The sequence below is a fragment of the Aptenodytes forsteri genome, unplaced genomic scaffold (genome assembly GCF_000699145.1).
Source record: "Aptenodytes forsteri isolate BGI_AS27 unplaced genomic scaffold, ASM69914v1 Scaffold108, whole genome shotgun sequence".
Taxonomy (NCBI): Eukaryota; Metazoa; Chordata; class Aves; order Sphenisciformes; family Spheniscidae; genus Aptenodytes; species Aptenodytes forsteri.
In genome coordinates this window covers 234,076-253,715 of record NW_008794448.1, presented here as the reverse complement: position 1 = coordinate 253,715, position 19,640 = coordinate 234,076, and the positions used below count along the sequence as shown (strand labels likewise).

Here is a 19,640-nt window from a genome sequence, read left to right as displayed (position 1 = left end):
TCACCTACTCTAGAATGAGTAGGGAAATGCTGGACATGGCTTTTCCTATTTACATATACACTTTGTATTTGGCTTAATGTTTTGCCATGGTGAGCTGAGTTAGTGTTTTCCCCCTTTTTCACCTGTTAATGAAAAAGAAATTTAATGCTACACGGGAAGAATTTCCCAAAGGATTAATAACCTTTTCAAAAACCTTTAAAGTGAAGCAGCAGGCGAAATCACCATCAAGTTAAAGCCCTTGTTAGTGACAACAGTCATCACCACATGGAGAACAGTTTTATCCCATAACCTCATGGCAGGAAACCACAACTCCCTAGTATGCCGAGGAAATGCATATTACAAAGTGGAATGATTAACATGGCACCAGTTGTTGTGTAAAGAGTTACGTATTCCGAGTGCTTTAATAGAAACGTAAAGAAGGTATTGTTACAAAAATCATATGTTTTACTGGGAACATATCTGGTGCATTCTTAAACAAAAGTAATAATCTTTTAATATTTTCTGGCAGTATGGTACCATGTTGCATTAGTAGCATATTGTGAATAGTCAAAGCAAATGAATGGATACAATGAGTTTTACAGCTCGCCTTCCAGAAGTGAAAGCAATGCATACACCAAGGAGTTGTGGGTAGCAAGAAAATGAGATTGTCCTGCTGATTGGATGCAGACAAGCAATGAGTAATTCAAGAGCTCACAGTCAAACAAACTGCTTGTGGCACTACTACTTGTACCCAATTATCAATTCAGAGAGAAAATAAAAAGCAGTTTCAGTAGAGTCAGGGTGGGAAATCTCCAATTAGCACCAATTAGCGAAGTTGCTTCCTACAGCGGAATTCTGGGGACATAAGAAAAAAAAAAAAATCTCCCAGAATGCCTGGTTGGAGCATTTATTTACCAGGTGATGGGACTCCCGAAGAATAACTTGATGAGGATTTGCGCCTGTGGGACTTGAATACAGATACTACTTGGAACTTGCCTGCTCGATTTGACTGGTCAATCATAGGCTGTACTATTCTTCTTCTGGCATTAATAAACCTGCAACAGAATACAAAGAATAGAAGTCCTTTCATCAGCTTGCTTCTGTGTTTTGGGAACACCTCTGCTTTAAAACTGACAGGATTTTAGCGTGGTACGGCAACGTGTTTGGCTTCGCGCTGCTTTTTTAACAGAGTATAATTTCACTTTAAAGGATTTTCCTCTAAGTGCTCAGAAATTGTAACCGGTAACACGCTTATCTTACTAGCCAGCTTAAAGCTGGATTTGCTGGAAGGCTTTGAACAAGTAAATGCGACCGAAAACTTGTGTTAAGAGACAATTGTTTCTTTAACTTCTTCGAGTGGCTCAGAACCTGGTTAAAGTTCACAGGCTGGGAGCCTTTTTTTCCCCCCTTCCCATCCTAGGGATCCAGCTACCCTTGCAGCTGGCCATAAATGAGGACCAGGCTTTGCCACTCCGTGCTTTCACAAGGTATCGTTAGGTCAGCAAAGCCATCAATTAGGCTGTCTGAAGTTTTATCACCAGCGCAGCAGCAATAAGTGCTGGCCCAGAAAGACTTCTGCTCTTCTGCAACTCCTGCAGTTGGAGCCTGTAAAGGCGGGGGTCGTTTGGAGGTCAGTGCCAGCTGGGGGCGACCTCTGCGGCCGAGCGGGGACACCCCGCGCAAGGCGACCGCCCGCCCTAAACTCAGGCACCTTTCAACTTGTTAGAAACCCTCAGTCGCAGGTACATGTGGTTAATATTAGGCCCAAAATAACCTTCTTTTTTTATCTCAAACCGGGGCGGTTGCCGAGGCTTTTGAGCGCTGGTAAAGGCAGTTAGTTGGCTGCGGAGCCTGGATTTAATTTTGCTGGTAATCCAAAAATAAGTGCTTGCATATTTCTTATTAGCTTAATGCGCAGCGATCCGCATCGGCACAAGCTAAGCTAAATTAATTTCCCTAAAATAATCTTAAAACTTGCCTATTCACAGAGTTTCTTTCAAAACAGGGCAATTTTCTATCACTCAGGAGCCACGCTTGTTTTTGTCTCCCCTCTTTGTGTTTGAGAACACTTTGGAGCCTTCGCACAGGTTTTGTGTGCTATTTCACAGCTCAGGCTTTCGGCTGGTGACCCTTAAGGAGTGCTAATGAAGTCGAATACTAGTGTTTAATCCTCTTCAGAAATACTAACATGCCCATCATCCAAAACAGCCTCCAATAATTGCCATTGGGCCCAATCCAACACCTAGCGAAGTCTTTCAGTCAGCTAACTGAAAACTAAGTTCATCTGCTCATTTAGTAAATTGCTAGCCTTTATATAGCATCAACTCCGCAAGGCCTTTTGTCGCGCTTCCCTCCCTCCTGCCCCCCGGTTAAATTCCTCCGCAGATAATAAAAGACGGTGGCACACCTTCGATTGCATCTTCCGTAATCACAGTTGTGGAAATTTCATTAGACAGATGCATAAATGCTACAAGTAACACTAAAGGGCTCTTTTGCATCTCTCTGTTTACATCCAAAAGACATTCTTTATTCTTTAGGAAAAGTATAATTCAGTTGTCAGAAATGTCATCCTGCCTCAGAATTCATCATGACTTCAGGTATTAGAATAAAAACGCAGACACAGTCGATGTACTTGTTTATTCCCTTCTGACTGCGGCACAGCGAAGTCATGTCCTATCCCAGCGCTGTGATTACGAGGTGTGTTTCCGTCCTCAAAGACAAAAGTCCCCAACAGGACCCAGTTTGCTGAGCTACTTTCCAGTAACGTTACCGCGCTGACCAAATGGAGCCTGACCTGAACCTCCTCCGTCCAGCGCGCCTTTTATCAGCTAAAGTTAAGGGCAATAGAGATTAACAGGAAAGCCTGATAAGACTGTTTTCTCTTCTCCTATGAGCTTCTAATGGTGTATACAGATGGCAAGGTTTTAAAGAATGGAATGAACGCTTATTTAGGCCTGTAAAAAATCACAGACAACAGAAACATCCCCCCACACGCACACACTTTCCGTCTTACTACCCTTTTCCTTCAATCAGGCCACTCTTCAGGGAAACCAAATTGCTTTTTCGTTTTTTATTTAAACCCCAACCACTTTTATTATTTACATCTGGTGGTCTCCTTATTTATGTCCCTCTCCACTTCCCTGCACACACACCCCGGCTCACAGGGCTGCGAAGCATTATGGGCCTTGGCTCTCAGCAGGAGAACTCGACACTGTCTTCAAACAAATAATTAAGGGGAAGGTTAAAGGTTCACCCAGAGGTCATATCTTTGGATACTCCTCAGAAAGTTTACATTAGTAAGAAATGGGTGCCCTCTGAAGTGTTCTTTCAATGGGCTCGCACAACAAGGCAGAGCATTAAGAAAATTCTAAGTCCTGAAGGGTTTCGGGTGACAACTGCTTTACCTCCGTGAGCAGCAGATTGGGATACTCCACTCCAGTCTTACATATTCGGCAGCCACCACGGAGTAAGCCTTTTGGGACGGGTGTTGAAAACCCAGTCTCGCCCAGCCATTCACTCCCAAAAGAGGTTGGCCTTGTTTTATTCCACTGATGTGAATAAAGCCAGCCTTTCACTGTGAACTCTGCACAGAGGCAATTCCCTAGTTGTTTTGGAAATGAGAGTTAAAGCCCTAATACTGAGTTCCCCAATATTTGTTTCCCCCCGGAAAAAAATAGCGATAAAAGTGATCGCATTTGTCCAGTAAATCTTGCAAAAAATAGTGCTTGGGTTTTATTTCTGATTTCATTATTTCTCCATTTTTCTTTTGCACATGTGCATAACTGCAGGTGCAAATGATGTCCTCTAGACCAGCAACGCTTTGTCTGAAGAGAAGATACACTGTCATATACTTAGAAAAATATAGGAGCACAGAGGCTTTAGGCATCTAGATCATTTTGAAATTCCGTTTCTACAGCTCCTCTGAAAAATCCTGTCCATAAACGGCATCAATTATACCCACCAATGGGTATGTCTGAAAAATTACATATGAAATTATTTACATTTGCAAAATTGCAGGTGCAAAACAGACATACATTTCAGGTGAAGCTAAAAATCAGATCCTAGTTTCATTAGCAGTAGCTACATCACGTAATGCATCAGCACAATTGGTAGGCAAGGGCACAGAATGCAGTGTTTGTGGATTATTATTTATTCTTTATACTGCCCCATAAATATGCACAGTGCATAACAGAGATGTAGAAACAATAGTCCCTGCCCTAGCCTTTACATTTTTGAGGGCTTTTTTTGAGTCCCGCAGGGAGCCATCTCCAGGGCCAAAGTAAAACAAAATACAGCCTTTTGCACAGCACTTCAGTTCGTGCATTGCAGAAACACTGTGATGTTATTTTGGCGCAAATGTCTTCAAAAAGCATTAAGAGACAGGTGAGAAAAGAGAATACCAATGCCACTATTTGCAGCATTATTTGGAACCCTATAAAAGAAGAATTCACAGCTCTGTTCCTGACACTAATTGCCTGCCTTCTTCATACTCTTCACCCAGAGGCCAAAGATTGAATGGCCTGAAAAGATGAGTAAAATCTATCAACAAGACATGGATTTCTTTGTTACTCTTCTGTTAATAGTAATTTCTATTATTTGGATGATAGCAGCAGTTAGAGGACCCAATGAAGCTCAGTATTCCTCCACCCCATGCTGCACAAGCACACCGTCCAAGAGGACTCAGGGTCTGAACAGATTTCCAGGCAAAGCCTGGGGGAGAGGAGAGATGCTTTCTCCCTGTTTGCAAAGGGGAAGGGAGACAGAAGGAGATTAAGTGACAAGGCCAAAGTCATACAAGAGATCTTTGGCAGAGCCACACACCCAACATAGATTTCCTCAGTCCTCTTTCAGCGCTCCTACAATCTGCTATCCATATGCTATCTTTCCTTTGTTCCCCCAGCTTAGCAGTCAGGCACACTGGCAGGGGACTGCAAAGAGAGCTCACATTGCCACTGTTTGTGCCTTACCTGCTGTGTAGATAAAGAGGGGTCATCAGCCTCCAGGGCTGTGAGGCGATACCTTCACAAACTCTACATTCATATGGTACTTGGTCCTCATTCCAGAATGATAAATGAGGTGTGTAATGTTGAGAAATACATGTCATCGACATAGGACGTTTAACGAAAATCTCACTTCCAGCATTTTGCAAATGACAGATTACTGACCTGGCTTATTCAAACAATAGCCATTTGAATAGAAAGAAGGTTTTTTGCATCTTGTATTTTTCTTTAATTGCTACCTAAAGCAGCCACATATATTTCCTACAGCCAGAGTCTGTCTTTCTCACACAAGTAGTTCCGGTAGCTTCTGCGGGACAATTTATGAAAGCACAACGAACAAGATTTGGCTCAAAATGCACAACAATATGGGCTTTCAAAAGAACGCATTTCATTTTTATCTGCTTCCAGCAAAAACCAGTAGAGCAGTAAAGGTACACTAGTGAATATGCAATGTAGTCTGGTGATTTGGTAGCCCTAGTCCTAATTGGTTCCTACCATTGCTAATTAGCATGACAATATAATCTAAATATATGCATTTAATTGCATCTCTTCAAATAGAGCCTTGGTTTTCTTTGTCCAAAATAAACATGTATTCTGTATTTTATAGGAAGTCCTGTAATTAACCTTCTTTATATATTTATCATATTTTATCTCAAGTAATATCAAATGATGTTAAACTACATTTACATAATACATTTTATTTTTATAATAAATAATGTTCAGATAAAATTGCAGAGAGATATTTCTGCAAAGTGCAAAAGAGAATAAACAGCAAATAGAGATCTCTTAGTCTGCTTGCTCAAGTCTGGCGCATTCAAAAATAATTTTGTTGTTGTTTCCACTGTCTTTTTTATACATACTATACATGTATTTCAAAACATTGTGACCACTCCATAACTGAATCTGAGTAAGATTAGTTCTTGAAATGAACTGTTAGTGGCTGTACTGATTGGTAGTCAGAATTAGAAACATCTCTAGCATTACTCTACGGCTATCATGGAAAATTCACTTTAAGTACGTAGGGTCACAACAGGTCTTGTTTCAGGAGGATATATTGCATGAAAGCTTAGGAAACTACAATTCATCCCCAACTTGGGGTCTAATCTGAACTCAAGCAGAGTGGTATTTAACTCTAGTCACTTGTCTATACGTCTAATGTCTTCTGTGAGACGAACTGGTGCAAAACTGAACCAGTCCCCCGCAGCAGAGTAGATTGCTCCTTCTGAGAGACTGAGGAACAATATGGAGCCACCAGGTACAACTCAAAACTTTTCAGTATCAGTCTTCAATCTGGATTTCCACTTAAAATATCCATCCCAGAAAAGGAAGTGTTAAAATATTGCATTTATTTAACAAACCAGCCACTGCATAAATGGGTTCTCAATTCTTTATGTGAAAAACAGAGAAATAAACAAATTTGTGAGACGAATTCACAATCAGTTCTCTAAAAGGATTAACGACAAGGAAAGTTTTGCCTCAATTTAGATTTTAGCCCAAGAAGACACTTCTGCTATTTCACTTGAAAAGAACAGAGATACTGAATGAACATTGTCACAGGCTTAGTCATAGAAATATTAAAAAATTAAAAGTAACAATAACAACAATAACATAGGGTTAAAATTGTTTATTTTCTGTCATCTGAATATAAAGCCTAATTTTCAACTTTTTTTTTAAATTCCCAGAGGAACAGTCTAGCAAGATTTTTCAAAAACCTGCCAAACCTAGATGAGAAGCTCGGCTCTTATTAAACCTAGGTAAATGGGAGTTGAGCTTGATGAATAAATGGGGTTTAAGCACCTGCTTCAATGTTTTGCTGAGTAAGAGCCTAAGAACGCATTCTAAAAAATAACCCAAATGTTTTCACCTTGGATGGGAAAATAAATCTTTGCCTAAATGATATTTCAGTATTTGGACTATGAACATGTCAGTGTTTAGCTCAAGAGTATATACTACACTGATCCCTTGTTGCCCAAGAATGCCCTAATTTGGAAGGGAAAATAAGCAATGAAATAATATATGTAAGTCACAAAAAATGTTTTCATAAGTAACCTAGAAAATTACTTCTTTCCCAGGCTGAAAGAATCATTTCAGAAGTCTTGAGCAGATCAGAGCAGTCCAAAAGAATGCATTAGAAAAGACTAATTTGCAGAAACACTTTTATCAATATACACCCCCCCCCGCCTTTACAGCAGTCTTTGTCTATCACCCAAACTTTTATCTGAGCAAGTAAAATCTAGTTATCTTAGTTTATTTAGTTTCTCCCTCCAATATGTATTCTAAACTGACAGAATTAGGTTTAGGCGTCCTTCTGTACATGTGCGTACAAAAATAGTTGAAAAAGCCCTTGTTTATGCTTCACTGAATCTATGCCGCACCTGGTTACCAACTCTTATTTGCAGCATTCCTTATAGGAAATTAAAAAAGCTGAGTTAGTCACCTGGAAAGGAGCCATCTAAACAAAGCTTCCCTAAGTCATGAATATTGAGAAATGGAGTCACTTACATGATTGGTTTTGAGAGGAAGAGGGAGGGACAGGCAGGTTCATTCCCGGACAAAACTTCACATAGTTTTGGACAGCCTTGTTAGAGAAGGGGAGTTATGGACTGTTTAAACTGATTTTCCTAAGCTAATTTAGACATCTCACATCTATCAAAGGTGTGATTCAGAGGACATAAGTCAGCATCCACGTTTGGTGGAGAGAAGGCTCCAGAAGATGACAGAGAGCAACTAAGCTGGGTGCCTGAGGCAGCCCGAGGCAGGCGCTAACCGTCCCGAAGACCTCTGCTGCATCTTGTATGTTTATGTTGGAGCTCCTAAAAATACGTTACGCCACTCGGAGCTGCCAATTGTTGGAAATCATGAATTTGCCTGTCCCATAACTGTGAGACTGTCCTAAAAAATCAGAAATTTAAACAGCGCTCTTCTCGGTGTTTACTTTGCGAGTTTTTCAGTCATTGCGCCACATTTTTAAACTGCTCTTCTCAGCCACAAAATCAGGAAACTTACTTGAAAAGATTCTCACGTAACCATTGTCTCCTGGAGCCGGGACCTCAAGTTAACATGAAATAACTTGAGCCTTGTGATAAAATCATGAGAATTGGCAAGACGGGCATCTATTCACCTCAGAGAAAATCCGTCTTGTTAAACATGTAACTCTCAGTTACCAGGTTACCTCTTGGGAGTGCGGGGAAACGATTTGGCTCTGCCGAGGAAGGATCTGGTGCCTGTCACGGGGAGCACCTGCACTGCAGCACAAACCCGGGAGAGCTACCCTGCCTTCGCTCCTGGGGCAGAGGCTTGCGTGCAGGACCCTTTCGCTACAATGAAGGCAGATGTCCAGGAGGCCCCAGGTGCAGTCGGGGCTCCCTGGTGCTCCCCACGAACCTGGAGGCCCCATGGCCACCTGGCTCCCCTGCCGACCTGCGCCCCGCTGCTTCCATCGGCCTCGCCACTGGCCCAGGGCCGTGAGGGCCCAGCGCCAAGGCCAAAGCCAGCCTGCGCTTGGGGTCGGTACCCAGTAATGCTGGCAACAGAAGAGCTGCCACTCCCTGCTGCAAAACTGGGCTCGCCCCGAGTTTCAGCCTCCGGTGGCCCCAGGTGAGGCCTCCCGCTGTGCAGCAGGGCGCCATGAGGTGGGGCCAGAGCACCGCTGCCGGGCCGGGGCCGGGGGAGCTGCTGCCCCAGGGCCACGGCCGCCTCCTCTGCACCCAGAGAGCCAGGTAGCGCCGTGGCCGTGCTCCGGTTTTACCTGGTGTGGATGTGGGGATTGCGCTGTCCTGGGCAGCAAGCACGCCGTGAAACCCCGCTGTGAACGAGAGCGGGTGGGAGGTACGTATGTCTGTTAGCGTGAAGGTGGTGAGGAGTTCCCGCTCCACACCCGCGCGTGCCACTGGGTGGGCACTGGTTCCCTCACAAGCTCTCAGGAAACCTCAGCTTAAGTGGAAAAGTATCATCCCTTATTCCCCCTGGGTTTCTGGCGGGTAACAAGCGCCTTTCATGCATGCAATCGCACCTGAAGAACACATAACACACACCAGCGATGGCTGTTACCCTTTCACGAGTGCCATCAGATTATTCATATACAGTTATTTATCATGCACCGTAAAAATGATCTTTTAAAAATACTTGAAAGGAAGGGAGGAGACAAAGAGACATACTTCCTTAGCTATTCATATCTTACAGATAAAATGCAAAGTCAATAGACATAAGCTGTAGGAGATAGCTTCATCCTGTACTTGATTTATTGCAGATGGGAATCACCTAGAAACTGAATCACTCTGAAATTTTTACTACTGACATTAAAATTCCAGGTTTGTATACATACGTCTTGTGGAGATGCTAAATACAATTTTAGCTAATTTGGCACGCGCTTTGATTTGCTAGCATTTAGACATCCGTGTTAAAGGTAGGTAACAGATCTCCTATAAAATCTTAAGTAACTCTTGCATTTAAAGATGTGTTAATTTATCATCTTAAACTCATAGGAAAAGACTTTCAATACTAATGAGGGTCCAGCAGCCTTGAAAACACAATCAGCTTATTTAGCTTCTTACATGGGAGTTGAGGGGCCTCATTTTAGGTAACTTTTTTTTAAAAGTTTTTTTTTAAAAGTGTAGTTTTTTAAAAAAGTGTAGTTTTTTAATAATATCACACTGAAGTATTTTACATGTCTTTTTAACTGTTTCATGTTAAATTTTTTAGCCAATTCTAAATTGACCCGAAAAGGAGAGTTGTCAACAAATTTAACATCTGTTTAACTTCCCTGATCAAATTAGATTAAGGCACTAATTCTCCTTCTTACTTTTCAGTGGAAACTACCTAAGTAGCAACTTGCCAAAAATGCATAAAGGTGTTTAGCAATTATGTACTGGGTATGTTTGAAGAGATCAAGGTGCGCTCACATGTCCTGTGCTATGGATATCTCTGATTAGCTTGTCATCTACTCTGAAGAAGATGTAGCCCAACTCTCCTATACTATGTAACAGGCCAGCTGTTAGCTGTCTGTCAAGCACCTAAAGTGGACAAGTAGTCCAGGAGCAAAAATGTCACTCCTTTGATCTGGCAAGGAGCAGCTGCTGATTTATAGAGTAGGACTTTGTTCTTCCGTTCTATTTTACTTTCTTTCCTAAGGCAGAACCACAAAATCCAGCAGAAAAAAAAAAGTGCCGTTCTCTGCAACATCAACAAGCTCTGACAACTGCAACAGGGTTTTTCTTGGCCCTAACAAAGCTCTCAGGCATCTCCTTTGACGCTCACCTTTTTTTTTTTCCTTCTTCTTTTTGCAATGCGGTAGTTATTGTTTAATTCAGCTTCTGTAAATGGAATGGACTGTGGCCAGCAAGCCTGGGGCATAAACACACCTGTATGAAAGAAGCCTTATTGTAGCAACCATCTACAACCAACCTGCACATGCACTACCAGTTCGTGAGTTCAGAAGGAATGTTCCATTTTCCCTGACAGTAAATTTTGCCTTAAGATAACAATTTTTTTGTACCCACTGTCCTGTCTCGACCATGAAGCTTGTACACTTTTTCATTGTTATTAAAATCTGAAGGAAAAAATATGTATTTTTCTACCTGTCAACCAGCGGACCTCAGGAAATTGGATCCGAAGAGCCCACTTAAAAAAACCCACAGCCAAAATATATTTATAGAAACACACTGCTGAAAGTTTAAGAACTACTGATCCTAAAGATGTCTGTTCTGTTTCAGAGACAGCGATGCAGTTGCAGCCACCTCCAACTTATACTGCTACAGATTTTCCTCAAAAAAACCATTTTGCAAAACAAGTACTCAGTAAGAAATAGCATCCGATGCAACTAACCAGACTGCGGCACTGCCAGCCCAGAGTCAATGCTCCATTCAGTTCTCTTAGACTCAAAAGGTGCTGAGCAGATTCTGTGAGGTGATCAGTCACTACACAGGCTGTTGAACTTCTGCCTCACCCGTTGGAATAGCGAGGGAGTTTTCCTTTATTTCCCTTCTGATCTGTTTTCAAGTTTATTAGCTAAAAAACCAAATCTACAGGCCACAAGAAAAGGCTGCAGTATAATGCTGCTGAGCGGGAGAGGAGTGTCTTGTGTGTTTACGGATGGGGAAGGGAACCACACAGCAAGCTGTGTATTTGACCCTGGTATGTGTCTACACACATGCTGTGTTCACACTTCTTTATACTGTAACTTTAAAAACAGACAAAAAGGATTACAAAAACAAAGATGGGAAGAGGTGAGGGTGGTGGGGGCGACATCATGACTACAAGATCTTTTGCATATATGTTAGGTTGTGGAAATAAATAAGAACTATTACAGCCAGGGCCCTAAGGGAGGCAGGAAAATGATGATGTACAGGATAGTATAAAATGATATATTAAAAACTGTGCTGTCAGTGGAACAATAGAATATTAAGCAAAAGTCCATAATAATTGGCAGATATTTAGCTGTAGACATCTTTCTCTGGTTGGTGGGTACTAAAGCATACGTGAGACGAAAGAGAACTAGTTAGGCAATTAGAAGTAATGGAAGGGAGGCAGGAAAATGATGATGTACAGGATAGTATAAAATGATATATTAAAAACTGTGCTGTCAGTGGAACAATAGAATATTAAGCAAAAGTCCATAATAATTGGCAGATATTTAGCTGTAGACATCTTTCTCTGGTTGGTGGGTACTAAAGCATACGTGAGACGAAAGAGAACTAGTTAGGCAATTAGAAGTAATGGGCCTAAATAATACACTATGTATAAATACATCCCCCCCCCCCCCTGTTAAGCTTTTCACCCCGACACCCCTTATCCAGATACACCTAATCGCCTCTCAGTAAGTCATACCTACATGCTGGTATCCCTTGTGTTTTGCTCTTTGCACTGTCTGGTTACTGGAGATTCTGCTTATGTAAATCTTCTTTCTCTCTGTAGATGCAGAATCATGTTCATTTTTTTCCCTTTAATTATTCCAATACTGGTGGGAAGACTTTATCAAACCAGAGGGTCTAACGGCTTAGTAGCTAAAGGTGTGTCAACGCCACAGACACCATGAGTCTGCAGCCTGCCGTGTTATGGAATACGTGCTCCACAGTGACTGAAGGTATTAGCAGCGCAAGTGTGGGATAGCTATATTATTTAAGTGTGCTAAAATGAAGAGGTAGTTATACAGATCTTCCCAGTGTCATACTTCTGAAGCTTTTACTCTGTCTCATCCCATTTTGTGTTCTCTGTATCCCACAGAAATCAGGGGAAAATGCTCTAAAAACATTTTTGAGAGTTTGTTAGTATATGAGTGTGTTTCATGTATCCTTATGTCTTAGTTACTATAAGCCAAACTGGTTTGGAATCATGGAATGGAAAAATTAAAAAACCTCCGTGGAGCCGTTTCCTCAGTCTACCACTCCAAATCCCAGGCTCCCATGCTTTCTGACCAGTGCTTCAGCTCCCCCAGGGCTCAGCTCTTGCTCCCCAGCAAGAGCCAGCCCTTGCTGGCTCACCAGAGATAATTGCAAAGTACAGCTGGCAAGTCAGCGATAAAGCTTGCTGGTGCTCTGCAGGGGTCCTAGATGTCCAGATACACTATGACTGAGGACATATATGTGAATGTTACACCATTTCTTTTTTCTCTGCTATTTTCATTCTTCTGAACAAGCTAAGAACTGAAACCAGGAAGGTTTGTGCTTTCTGAAGCACTTGAAACATTAGGTTCCCCTGATTTCAGTACTCAGCTGGCTTATGGGCAGAGCAGAGCATCGGAGGAGCCTGTGCTCAAGTGCACCACGTTTCAGTTTTTGTTGGCTTCTCCAGCTAAAGAGGGGGCTATTAATGTATTTTTCTTTCTTCTGTTAAAGGACGGGTAGCTGGAAAAGTCTTTCCTAATGTAGCCACTGCCACTTAAATATCTCATGTGAAAATTAAATCATACCACAAAAAGAAACTTGAAACTGAGCACATATTTCTTCAATGAAAACTGGCCAGTTCTGTAATGTGTTCCACTATCCCACATTTTGCATACAATTGAGATATCTGTTATGAAATGAAACCCAATCTATATAACCTATCTAATATTTATCTTTCTTTATGAGAGCAGTTTGGAAACTCTGTGTGTGATCTTACATAATTTTAATAACTGGTTGCTGATGGATTTCAATATTAACTCTGACTGTTCTGACTGGTAGAGTGTTGAGGCTTAATTTTCAGGAGAATTTCACTAATTGTTCCCGCACTGCGTAGGAGTGAAGGCATCTAAGAATATGTGTATAAACCTGCATTTGAGCCCACAAAACTGGTAATTGCAGGGCCGTATCCAACAATGCTGATCACTTCAGCCTGGTCTAGTAAAGCACTCAGATGTATAAGGAAAATTTTCAAAATTACCAAGTCCTATTATCAAAATCATCATAGGCCCTGTAAAGCTAATCCTAATGTTCAGTGAAATTCCGAGTTAGAAGGCAATATTAGCAAAGGGATGTTGACACTAGCGCCTAAATTGTAGGTGATCTGCTCCCAAGGAAATTCCAGTCTCTGGTTAGATGTTCCAGGAACCACCAGAAGGTGGACTTAGATACCTAACTACATTTTTTGTAAAAAAAAAAAAAAAGCCCTCACTTAACACTGAAAGTGCCTGAATTCTTTAGGCATGTAGATTTCTGCTTTTTAACACCCCATCCCATCATCATTACGTATCCTAACAGTGAGTTACTTTCTGCCATAACCATGCTCTTATCTCTGAGTTAGAGGAAGACGCTTATGTCCAGTCAGGATTCCTATGGATCTTTTAGTGAGACGGACATCTTAGGACAGGTCTGTTCTTTCTTATAACAACACAGATAAAGATCTCTTTCCTTTATAGCTGACACCGTAATTATTTGACTATTTATCTGTGTCCTGGTTTCAGCTGGGACAGAGTTAATTTTCTTCCTAGTAGCTGGTATAGTGCTGTGTTTTGGATTTAGTATGAGAATAATGTTGATAGCACACTGATGTTTTAGTTGTTGCTGAGCAGTGCTTACGCTAAGTCAAGGACTTTTCAGCTTCTCATATTGCCCTGCCAGCGAGGAGGCTAGAAGTGCACAAGAAGCTGGGAGGGGACACAGCTGGGACAGCTGACCCCAACTGATCAAAGGGATATTCTATGTCATATGATGTCATGCTCAGCATATAAAGCTGGGGGAAGAAGAAGGAAGGGGGGGACGTACAGAGTGATGGCATTTGTCTTCCCAAGTAACCGTTACATGTGATGGAGCCCTGCTTTCCTGGAGATGGCTGAACACCTGCCTGCCGATGGGAAGTAGTGAATGAATTCCTTGTTTTGCTTTGCTTGTGTGTGCAGCTTTTGCTTTCCCTATTAAACTGTTTTTATCTCAACCCACGAGTTTTCTCACTTTTACTCTTCCGATTCTCTCCCCTATCTCACCGCAGGGGGTGGAGTGAGTGAGTGGCTGTGTGGTGCTAAATTGCCGGCTGGGATTAAACCACGGCAATCTGGAAAGAAAGACATCAAGTTTTGCCTCTTTATCCTGCTTGATTTGGAACAAAGACTTGAGCATAGGTCCGTCACATCCTAAAGAATATCTGAATCGCCCAGGTATTCAGTACAGTGAACAAAGCCCTTTCAGTTCTCATTCTGAAGATGTTCCACCTGAAGTAAGTAATTATACAGTCATGACTAACCAACACTTAACTCTCACACATCTGAAGCTGGAGCCCTAACCAAGAGGCTGTATAGTCAACGCCTTGTTCTTATTTAATTTTGTTCTACTGACTAGTCGTTACATACACAACAGAACTGGCAGTCAGGAGAACAAGAAAGGCATGATACTGAGGAAGAGTAAAGATGGAGCATTATGTTCAATAGCCCATTGATTGGGAAACTCAACTCACTTGGAACAGTTAAGACATTGATTTAAATCAAGATGAAGAGAAGACCTGCAAACATATATCCTATTTAACAAGTGAATTTTCTAGCCAATGAGCCATTGAGTATAGCACTCCCTCTACCCCATTTGCCTCTTTTGCGTAAAGCTTGGTATGGCTGATGTATGACAAGAACTTTGGCTGGATTTGGCCCCTGGGGAGATATACTGAGGCAAGGCTGATTTTGTGTTGAAAGTTGTGTGTCACTCTGGAACATGTTGCTGGCTATTTATCACCATATAGGTATTTGTGTTCCTACTCCTCTGTCCTGGAGGTCCTTTCCATATAAAATAACTGTGGGCAGGGCAAAATCTCACTTTTCAGTACTGCTAGTGTTACAGTTCCAGGTTTCTCAATTATGTCCCATTCTAAGCAGTTTTGTGCATGCTCACCAATGGAACCAAGTATGTGTGGACCAAAAGATTTTAGGCATCTCAGGACCGGGCAGCAGCTAGGTGATGATGCTGGAAAATTCAGTGATGGCTAAAGATAAAGATGAGCTTAAACTAAAGATTGCAGGGTTTGTGCTTGACGCTCATATGCAACTCAAATGATATACATATCTAACAGATACATATATATTCATGAGGAAGCATTTTGTAAAATATGCTACACAGATCTTTTATTGTGGCTTAATAGGTTTATAAGCCAATATTATAATAATACTTTCGTAAGAAGTTCAAGCCAAGTTTTAGAACATCTTTAACCAACCTTTGAAAGAAACACAAAATTTAAGGTCAATAGAAACATTATGTAAAACAAAAAAAGCCTGTGAAAAGAGAAAAAAATGCCCCAAATTCACGGGCAGCATCTTCAAGCAAAGTAGTTCAGCATTCTGCTTGTGTGCATAAGAATTTAAAAATAAATTTGATAAGAACTTAGCTATAAATAGAATAAAAACAATGTTTTCATTCTAATTCAGTGTCCAAACTGAAGAAAACATAGGAAGATAAATCAGTAGTTGGAAGAGGGAAAGTTATTCTTTGTTTTTCACTTTGAATTATTAAAATTATCAGACGTGTACATTCCTAGGAACAATACACATTTTTAAATCGATAGTGAAAATCCTGCAGTATTTAACTATTTTAGAAATCAAATATGCCTTTATATATGTAAAGTTGCAAACTTGCATCCATGTAAAACAGAATAATGAAAGCCACAAATGCAGACACCCATTCAGATGAACTAGTAAAGGAGAGTTAGTTTCCATTTCCTTTTCTTGATTCTTCCCCAGTTGTTATATTCAGTCTTTCCAATGTGACTATATTATCATCCACAAAATTTTTAGCGTCGTCGTAATCATAAAATATATACTTTATATCTTTATAAATCACATGAGGCTTAGCAGACCCTAGTAATGCCACATCTGCTTTAATCCTAGTAAATTCTAGCCTAAGACAGCATAGCCTGTGGTGTCTCACCTGAGTTCTTGGAGACATTTCAGGAAATGCATTAGCTCTGTGAGTCAGTGAAATAAATACAAACAAATATAGTGGTCAATAGCCAAAGAAAAATTTAACACTCTAAATGGGTTTTGACAGAAGCCTGAGTTGAAAAATCCAGCTGTATTTTATGTATGTCCCTTAACCACTAATCAATTCTGCTGAGATGAGTGGTCCAATTAGCTGCCTAATTTTTGATGCCTGATACACGTGTTCACAACCAAAAAAAATCGTGTATCTAGAGGACCAGTCTTCCTTTGGTCCAAGAAACTAGGGTCTACAAAGCAACAAATATGAAAATATCATAATGTCAAATTCTACATCCTAATTTGAAACAAAAATCTCACAGTTCCAAGTACCTCATTGCTAGGACAAATTTAATGCAAAGATGTGCAGATAAGACAGGTGCCTGCACTTCATTTCCAGGTGTACTAAATACAGGTAAAAAATTAGTAAGTGAAAAATTTTGTGGGCATGTTTTGCATCCAGACTGAAAAAAAACATTTCATCCTTCTGCCAAATTTATCCCAAGTGCTACCTAGATCATGCTCTGGTTTTCCAATATAGCACAGTTCTATAATAACTGCTTAAGCATGCCATACAGTATTAATCTTCCTCATGAACTCAGTCCCAAAACAGTTTCCATGGAGAGAAATTAAGAGGTATGTACAGGCAAAGGAGAAAATATATGGCTAGCCAATGATACAGAAAGGCTCTTTAGATACAGAAAGGCTCTTCAGATGGGAGCTATGGTAGAGAGGAAGAATTTTTCAACTGAGATTGCAGAACTGAGGGGAGGGCAGCATTAGACAGAGAGTGGAGAGGAGAATATGAAAAAAAAGAGACATCTATGTTGAAGTAGGTTTTGACATTGTTTTAAAAAAGACAATTTTGAAATTGATCCAGAAAAGGATGGTGGAGGGCTGCTGAAGTGCCTAAAGTAGGAGGTGATTTTGATGTGTGTGTGAGAAGGAAGCATCAGCATTTCCACATTAGGGGGGGGGATGAAGAACTGGGACTTAGAGTCCTGAGAGGAGGGGACTACAATAGTCAAGGTGAGAAGAGATGAAGGCAGAAGCAAAAGAGACATATTGTTGAAGTGGAAATAGGAAGAGAGGCAGACACTGGAGGTGTGAGAGAAAGAGCAACACTAGGAAATGCATGTGGATTTTGGGCAGTGGGAATAAATGTGTGAGGAGTCCTAGAGGAGTACAGAGGAGTAAGACTTGTATTTAAGAATGTCTGAGAGAGTAATGTTGCTCTGGGTTCGCTGCCAATTTTGTTTGCCAGGTTATAAACCCATCTATATAAAATGGTACTATCTAAAACACGAACTTCTTTTAAACAATGCTCTGTTTATTGTCATAGTTTGTTAGCCAAGCAATCTCTGCAGTAGCTGCAGCTGTGGCTTGTTCCATCTCATCAGTAATTTTAACTCTCTTATAGTCATTAGTGTGAAGCTTTTCACAGTATTTTAAAATGATGAATATACTTTCCACCCAGTTCTTGAGTTCCATTTTGTTTGAATGGACTATGCGTCCTTTAACATCTAAATAATTTGCCCTGAGAATCATCACAACATAGCTACACTTTGGAACAGAAGATATGAACGTGGTTCTGATAAAGCTCTGCAATATTTATTTAAAAAAAAAACAAATGTAGCTTTGAACAGTTTATGATTATCTATAATCAGTATCTTTCTCCATAATATAGTCCGAAGATCTAAGTCCTGAAATAGTGTGCATCTGTGTGAGAGGGCGGCCACTACATCTCATGAGTTGTTTAATCCTCACTGTTCGTTGTGTGCAGGGCACCGAATAGGCTTTTACTTATGACTGCTTTAAACAGTGCCTGCCTGCCCTATGACTTTCCAAAAGACCCCAGGATGAGGTTAGCACGATAAAGAGCTTGATTTCTCTAAGCAACAGTCATTCAGACTGACAGCACCCATTCATTTACTGGAGACTAAACAAAAAATATAAAAAAAGAAAAAAACCCACTCAACTGTTGGACTTACTGACTCCCGAAAGGGCAGCTACACTATCATTACCAGCAAGTGCATACAACCTGAGCTTGATGTTGGTCTACTTAAAATTACTATTTGCTATGAAGGGTTGGCAAAGCAATTTATAAAATGATGGGGTAAAAGTAAGAGAAGCCCCATTAAAAGCTTTTTCCTTCCTTTAAATGAGAGTGAACAGAGTAGGACTCTTCAAGTTTGACCCACTTATTACCTTTGTACATTTGTCTTTATTAACATCTATTAACTGATTAGATTTCCCTTAGAAGTAATTGTGCATTGTTAGATAATTGTATCGTTGTGGCTTCTTACTGGGGAAAGGTATTACATCCGAACACTTAAGGTAGATAAAACCAGATGGATGTATCTGTCTGTCCATCCATCTGTCCACTCAAGAAGCCTTTGGGTATTTTTAGATAATTTAAAGCAGTGGTGCAAGTCATAAACAAAAGGGGCATTTTTAAGAAGGAAAATACACTTAATTAAATAGGTGTCAAAATTATTTTATTGTCAACATCCACAATATCCATGATACAGTGATGTTGTGTAATCATTCCTATGGAATAGTAGTTCTCAGAACCATAATCAGTTGCTATTAGAAAAAGCAGGGACATATTATTAGTATCCCCACAGAGTTATCTTCTAAATTATTTATACTCACAACGCTTTCACGTAATGGCAGTTTTAAACTCAAGCAAACAAAGCAAACCACGGAATAAAGAGAGGGGAAGAGAATTGTACAGAAACCCTTTCTGAATGCATGTAGCTAGAAAGGCGAGTCAAACAAACTAATCAGATTTTGTTTCCTACTCAAATCCTCATGAGGTTTGCAATAGACAGCATCAAAGCTTTTTGGAGTTGTGTCACCTTGATAAAGGATTGAACGGCACTGTATCTGTTTTATCTCTCACATCTAAAATGTAAAGGAATGCAACTTTATTTGTCTGGTGCGAGTTTGCTTATTGTCTTTGAAATTCCACAGCAGACCCTCCACAAAAAGCTTAGCTAATAGAAGGGTGCAAATAACACCAGAGCCTTGCGTTACTCTTACGTTCATCCCCTAGGCTATGGTGCTAGCTTTGCACAGGAGTTGGGGGGAGCAGCGGGGAGGATTGTTGTTTTTATACAAACTTAACATTGTGAATTACTGATGCTGCTTTCCACACTTGCTTTACTAATACACAGTGTAATGATTACCATTAGGAGTCAACACTTTTCAGAAAAATTGAGATGGGATGCCTTTTTTAAAAAAAAACAGCTTCAGCCAAACTCAAGTCTGCTCAGTGCAGAGAGGATTTGGGT

General features: G+C 40.7%; 1 protein-coding gene across 1 annotated transcript in view; it reads right to left on the bottom strand.

Annotated features, from left to right (window-relative positions):
• MEIS2 (Meis homeobox 2) overlaps nucleotides 1–19,640 on the bottom strand; it is a 179,907-nt gene that overhangs the window by 4,483 nt on the left and 155,784 nt on the right. Inside the window, exon 9 of the mRNA XM_019474882.1 lies at nucleotides 976–1,034. Coding sequence (XP_019330427.1) covers nucleotides 976–1,034 — 59 coding nt within the window. The remainder of the gene's footprint in view (nucleotides 1–975; nucleotides 1,035–19,640) is intronic.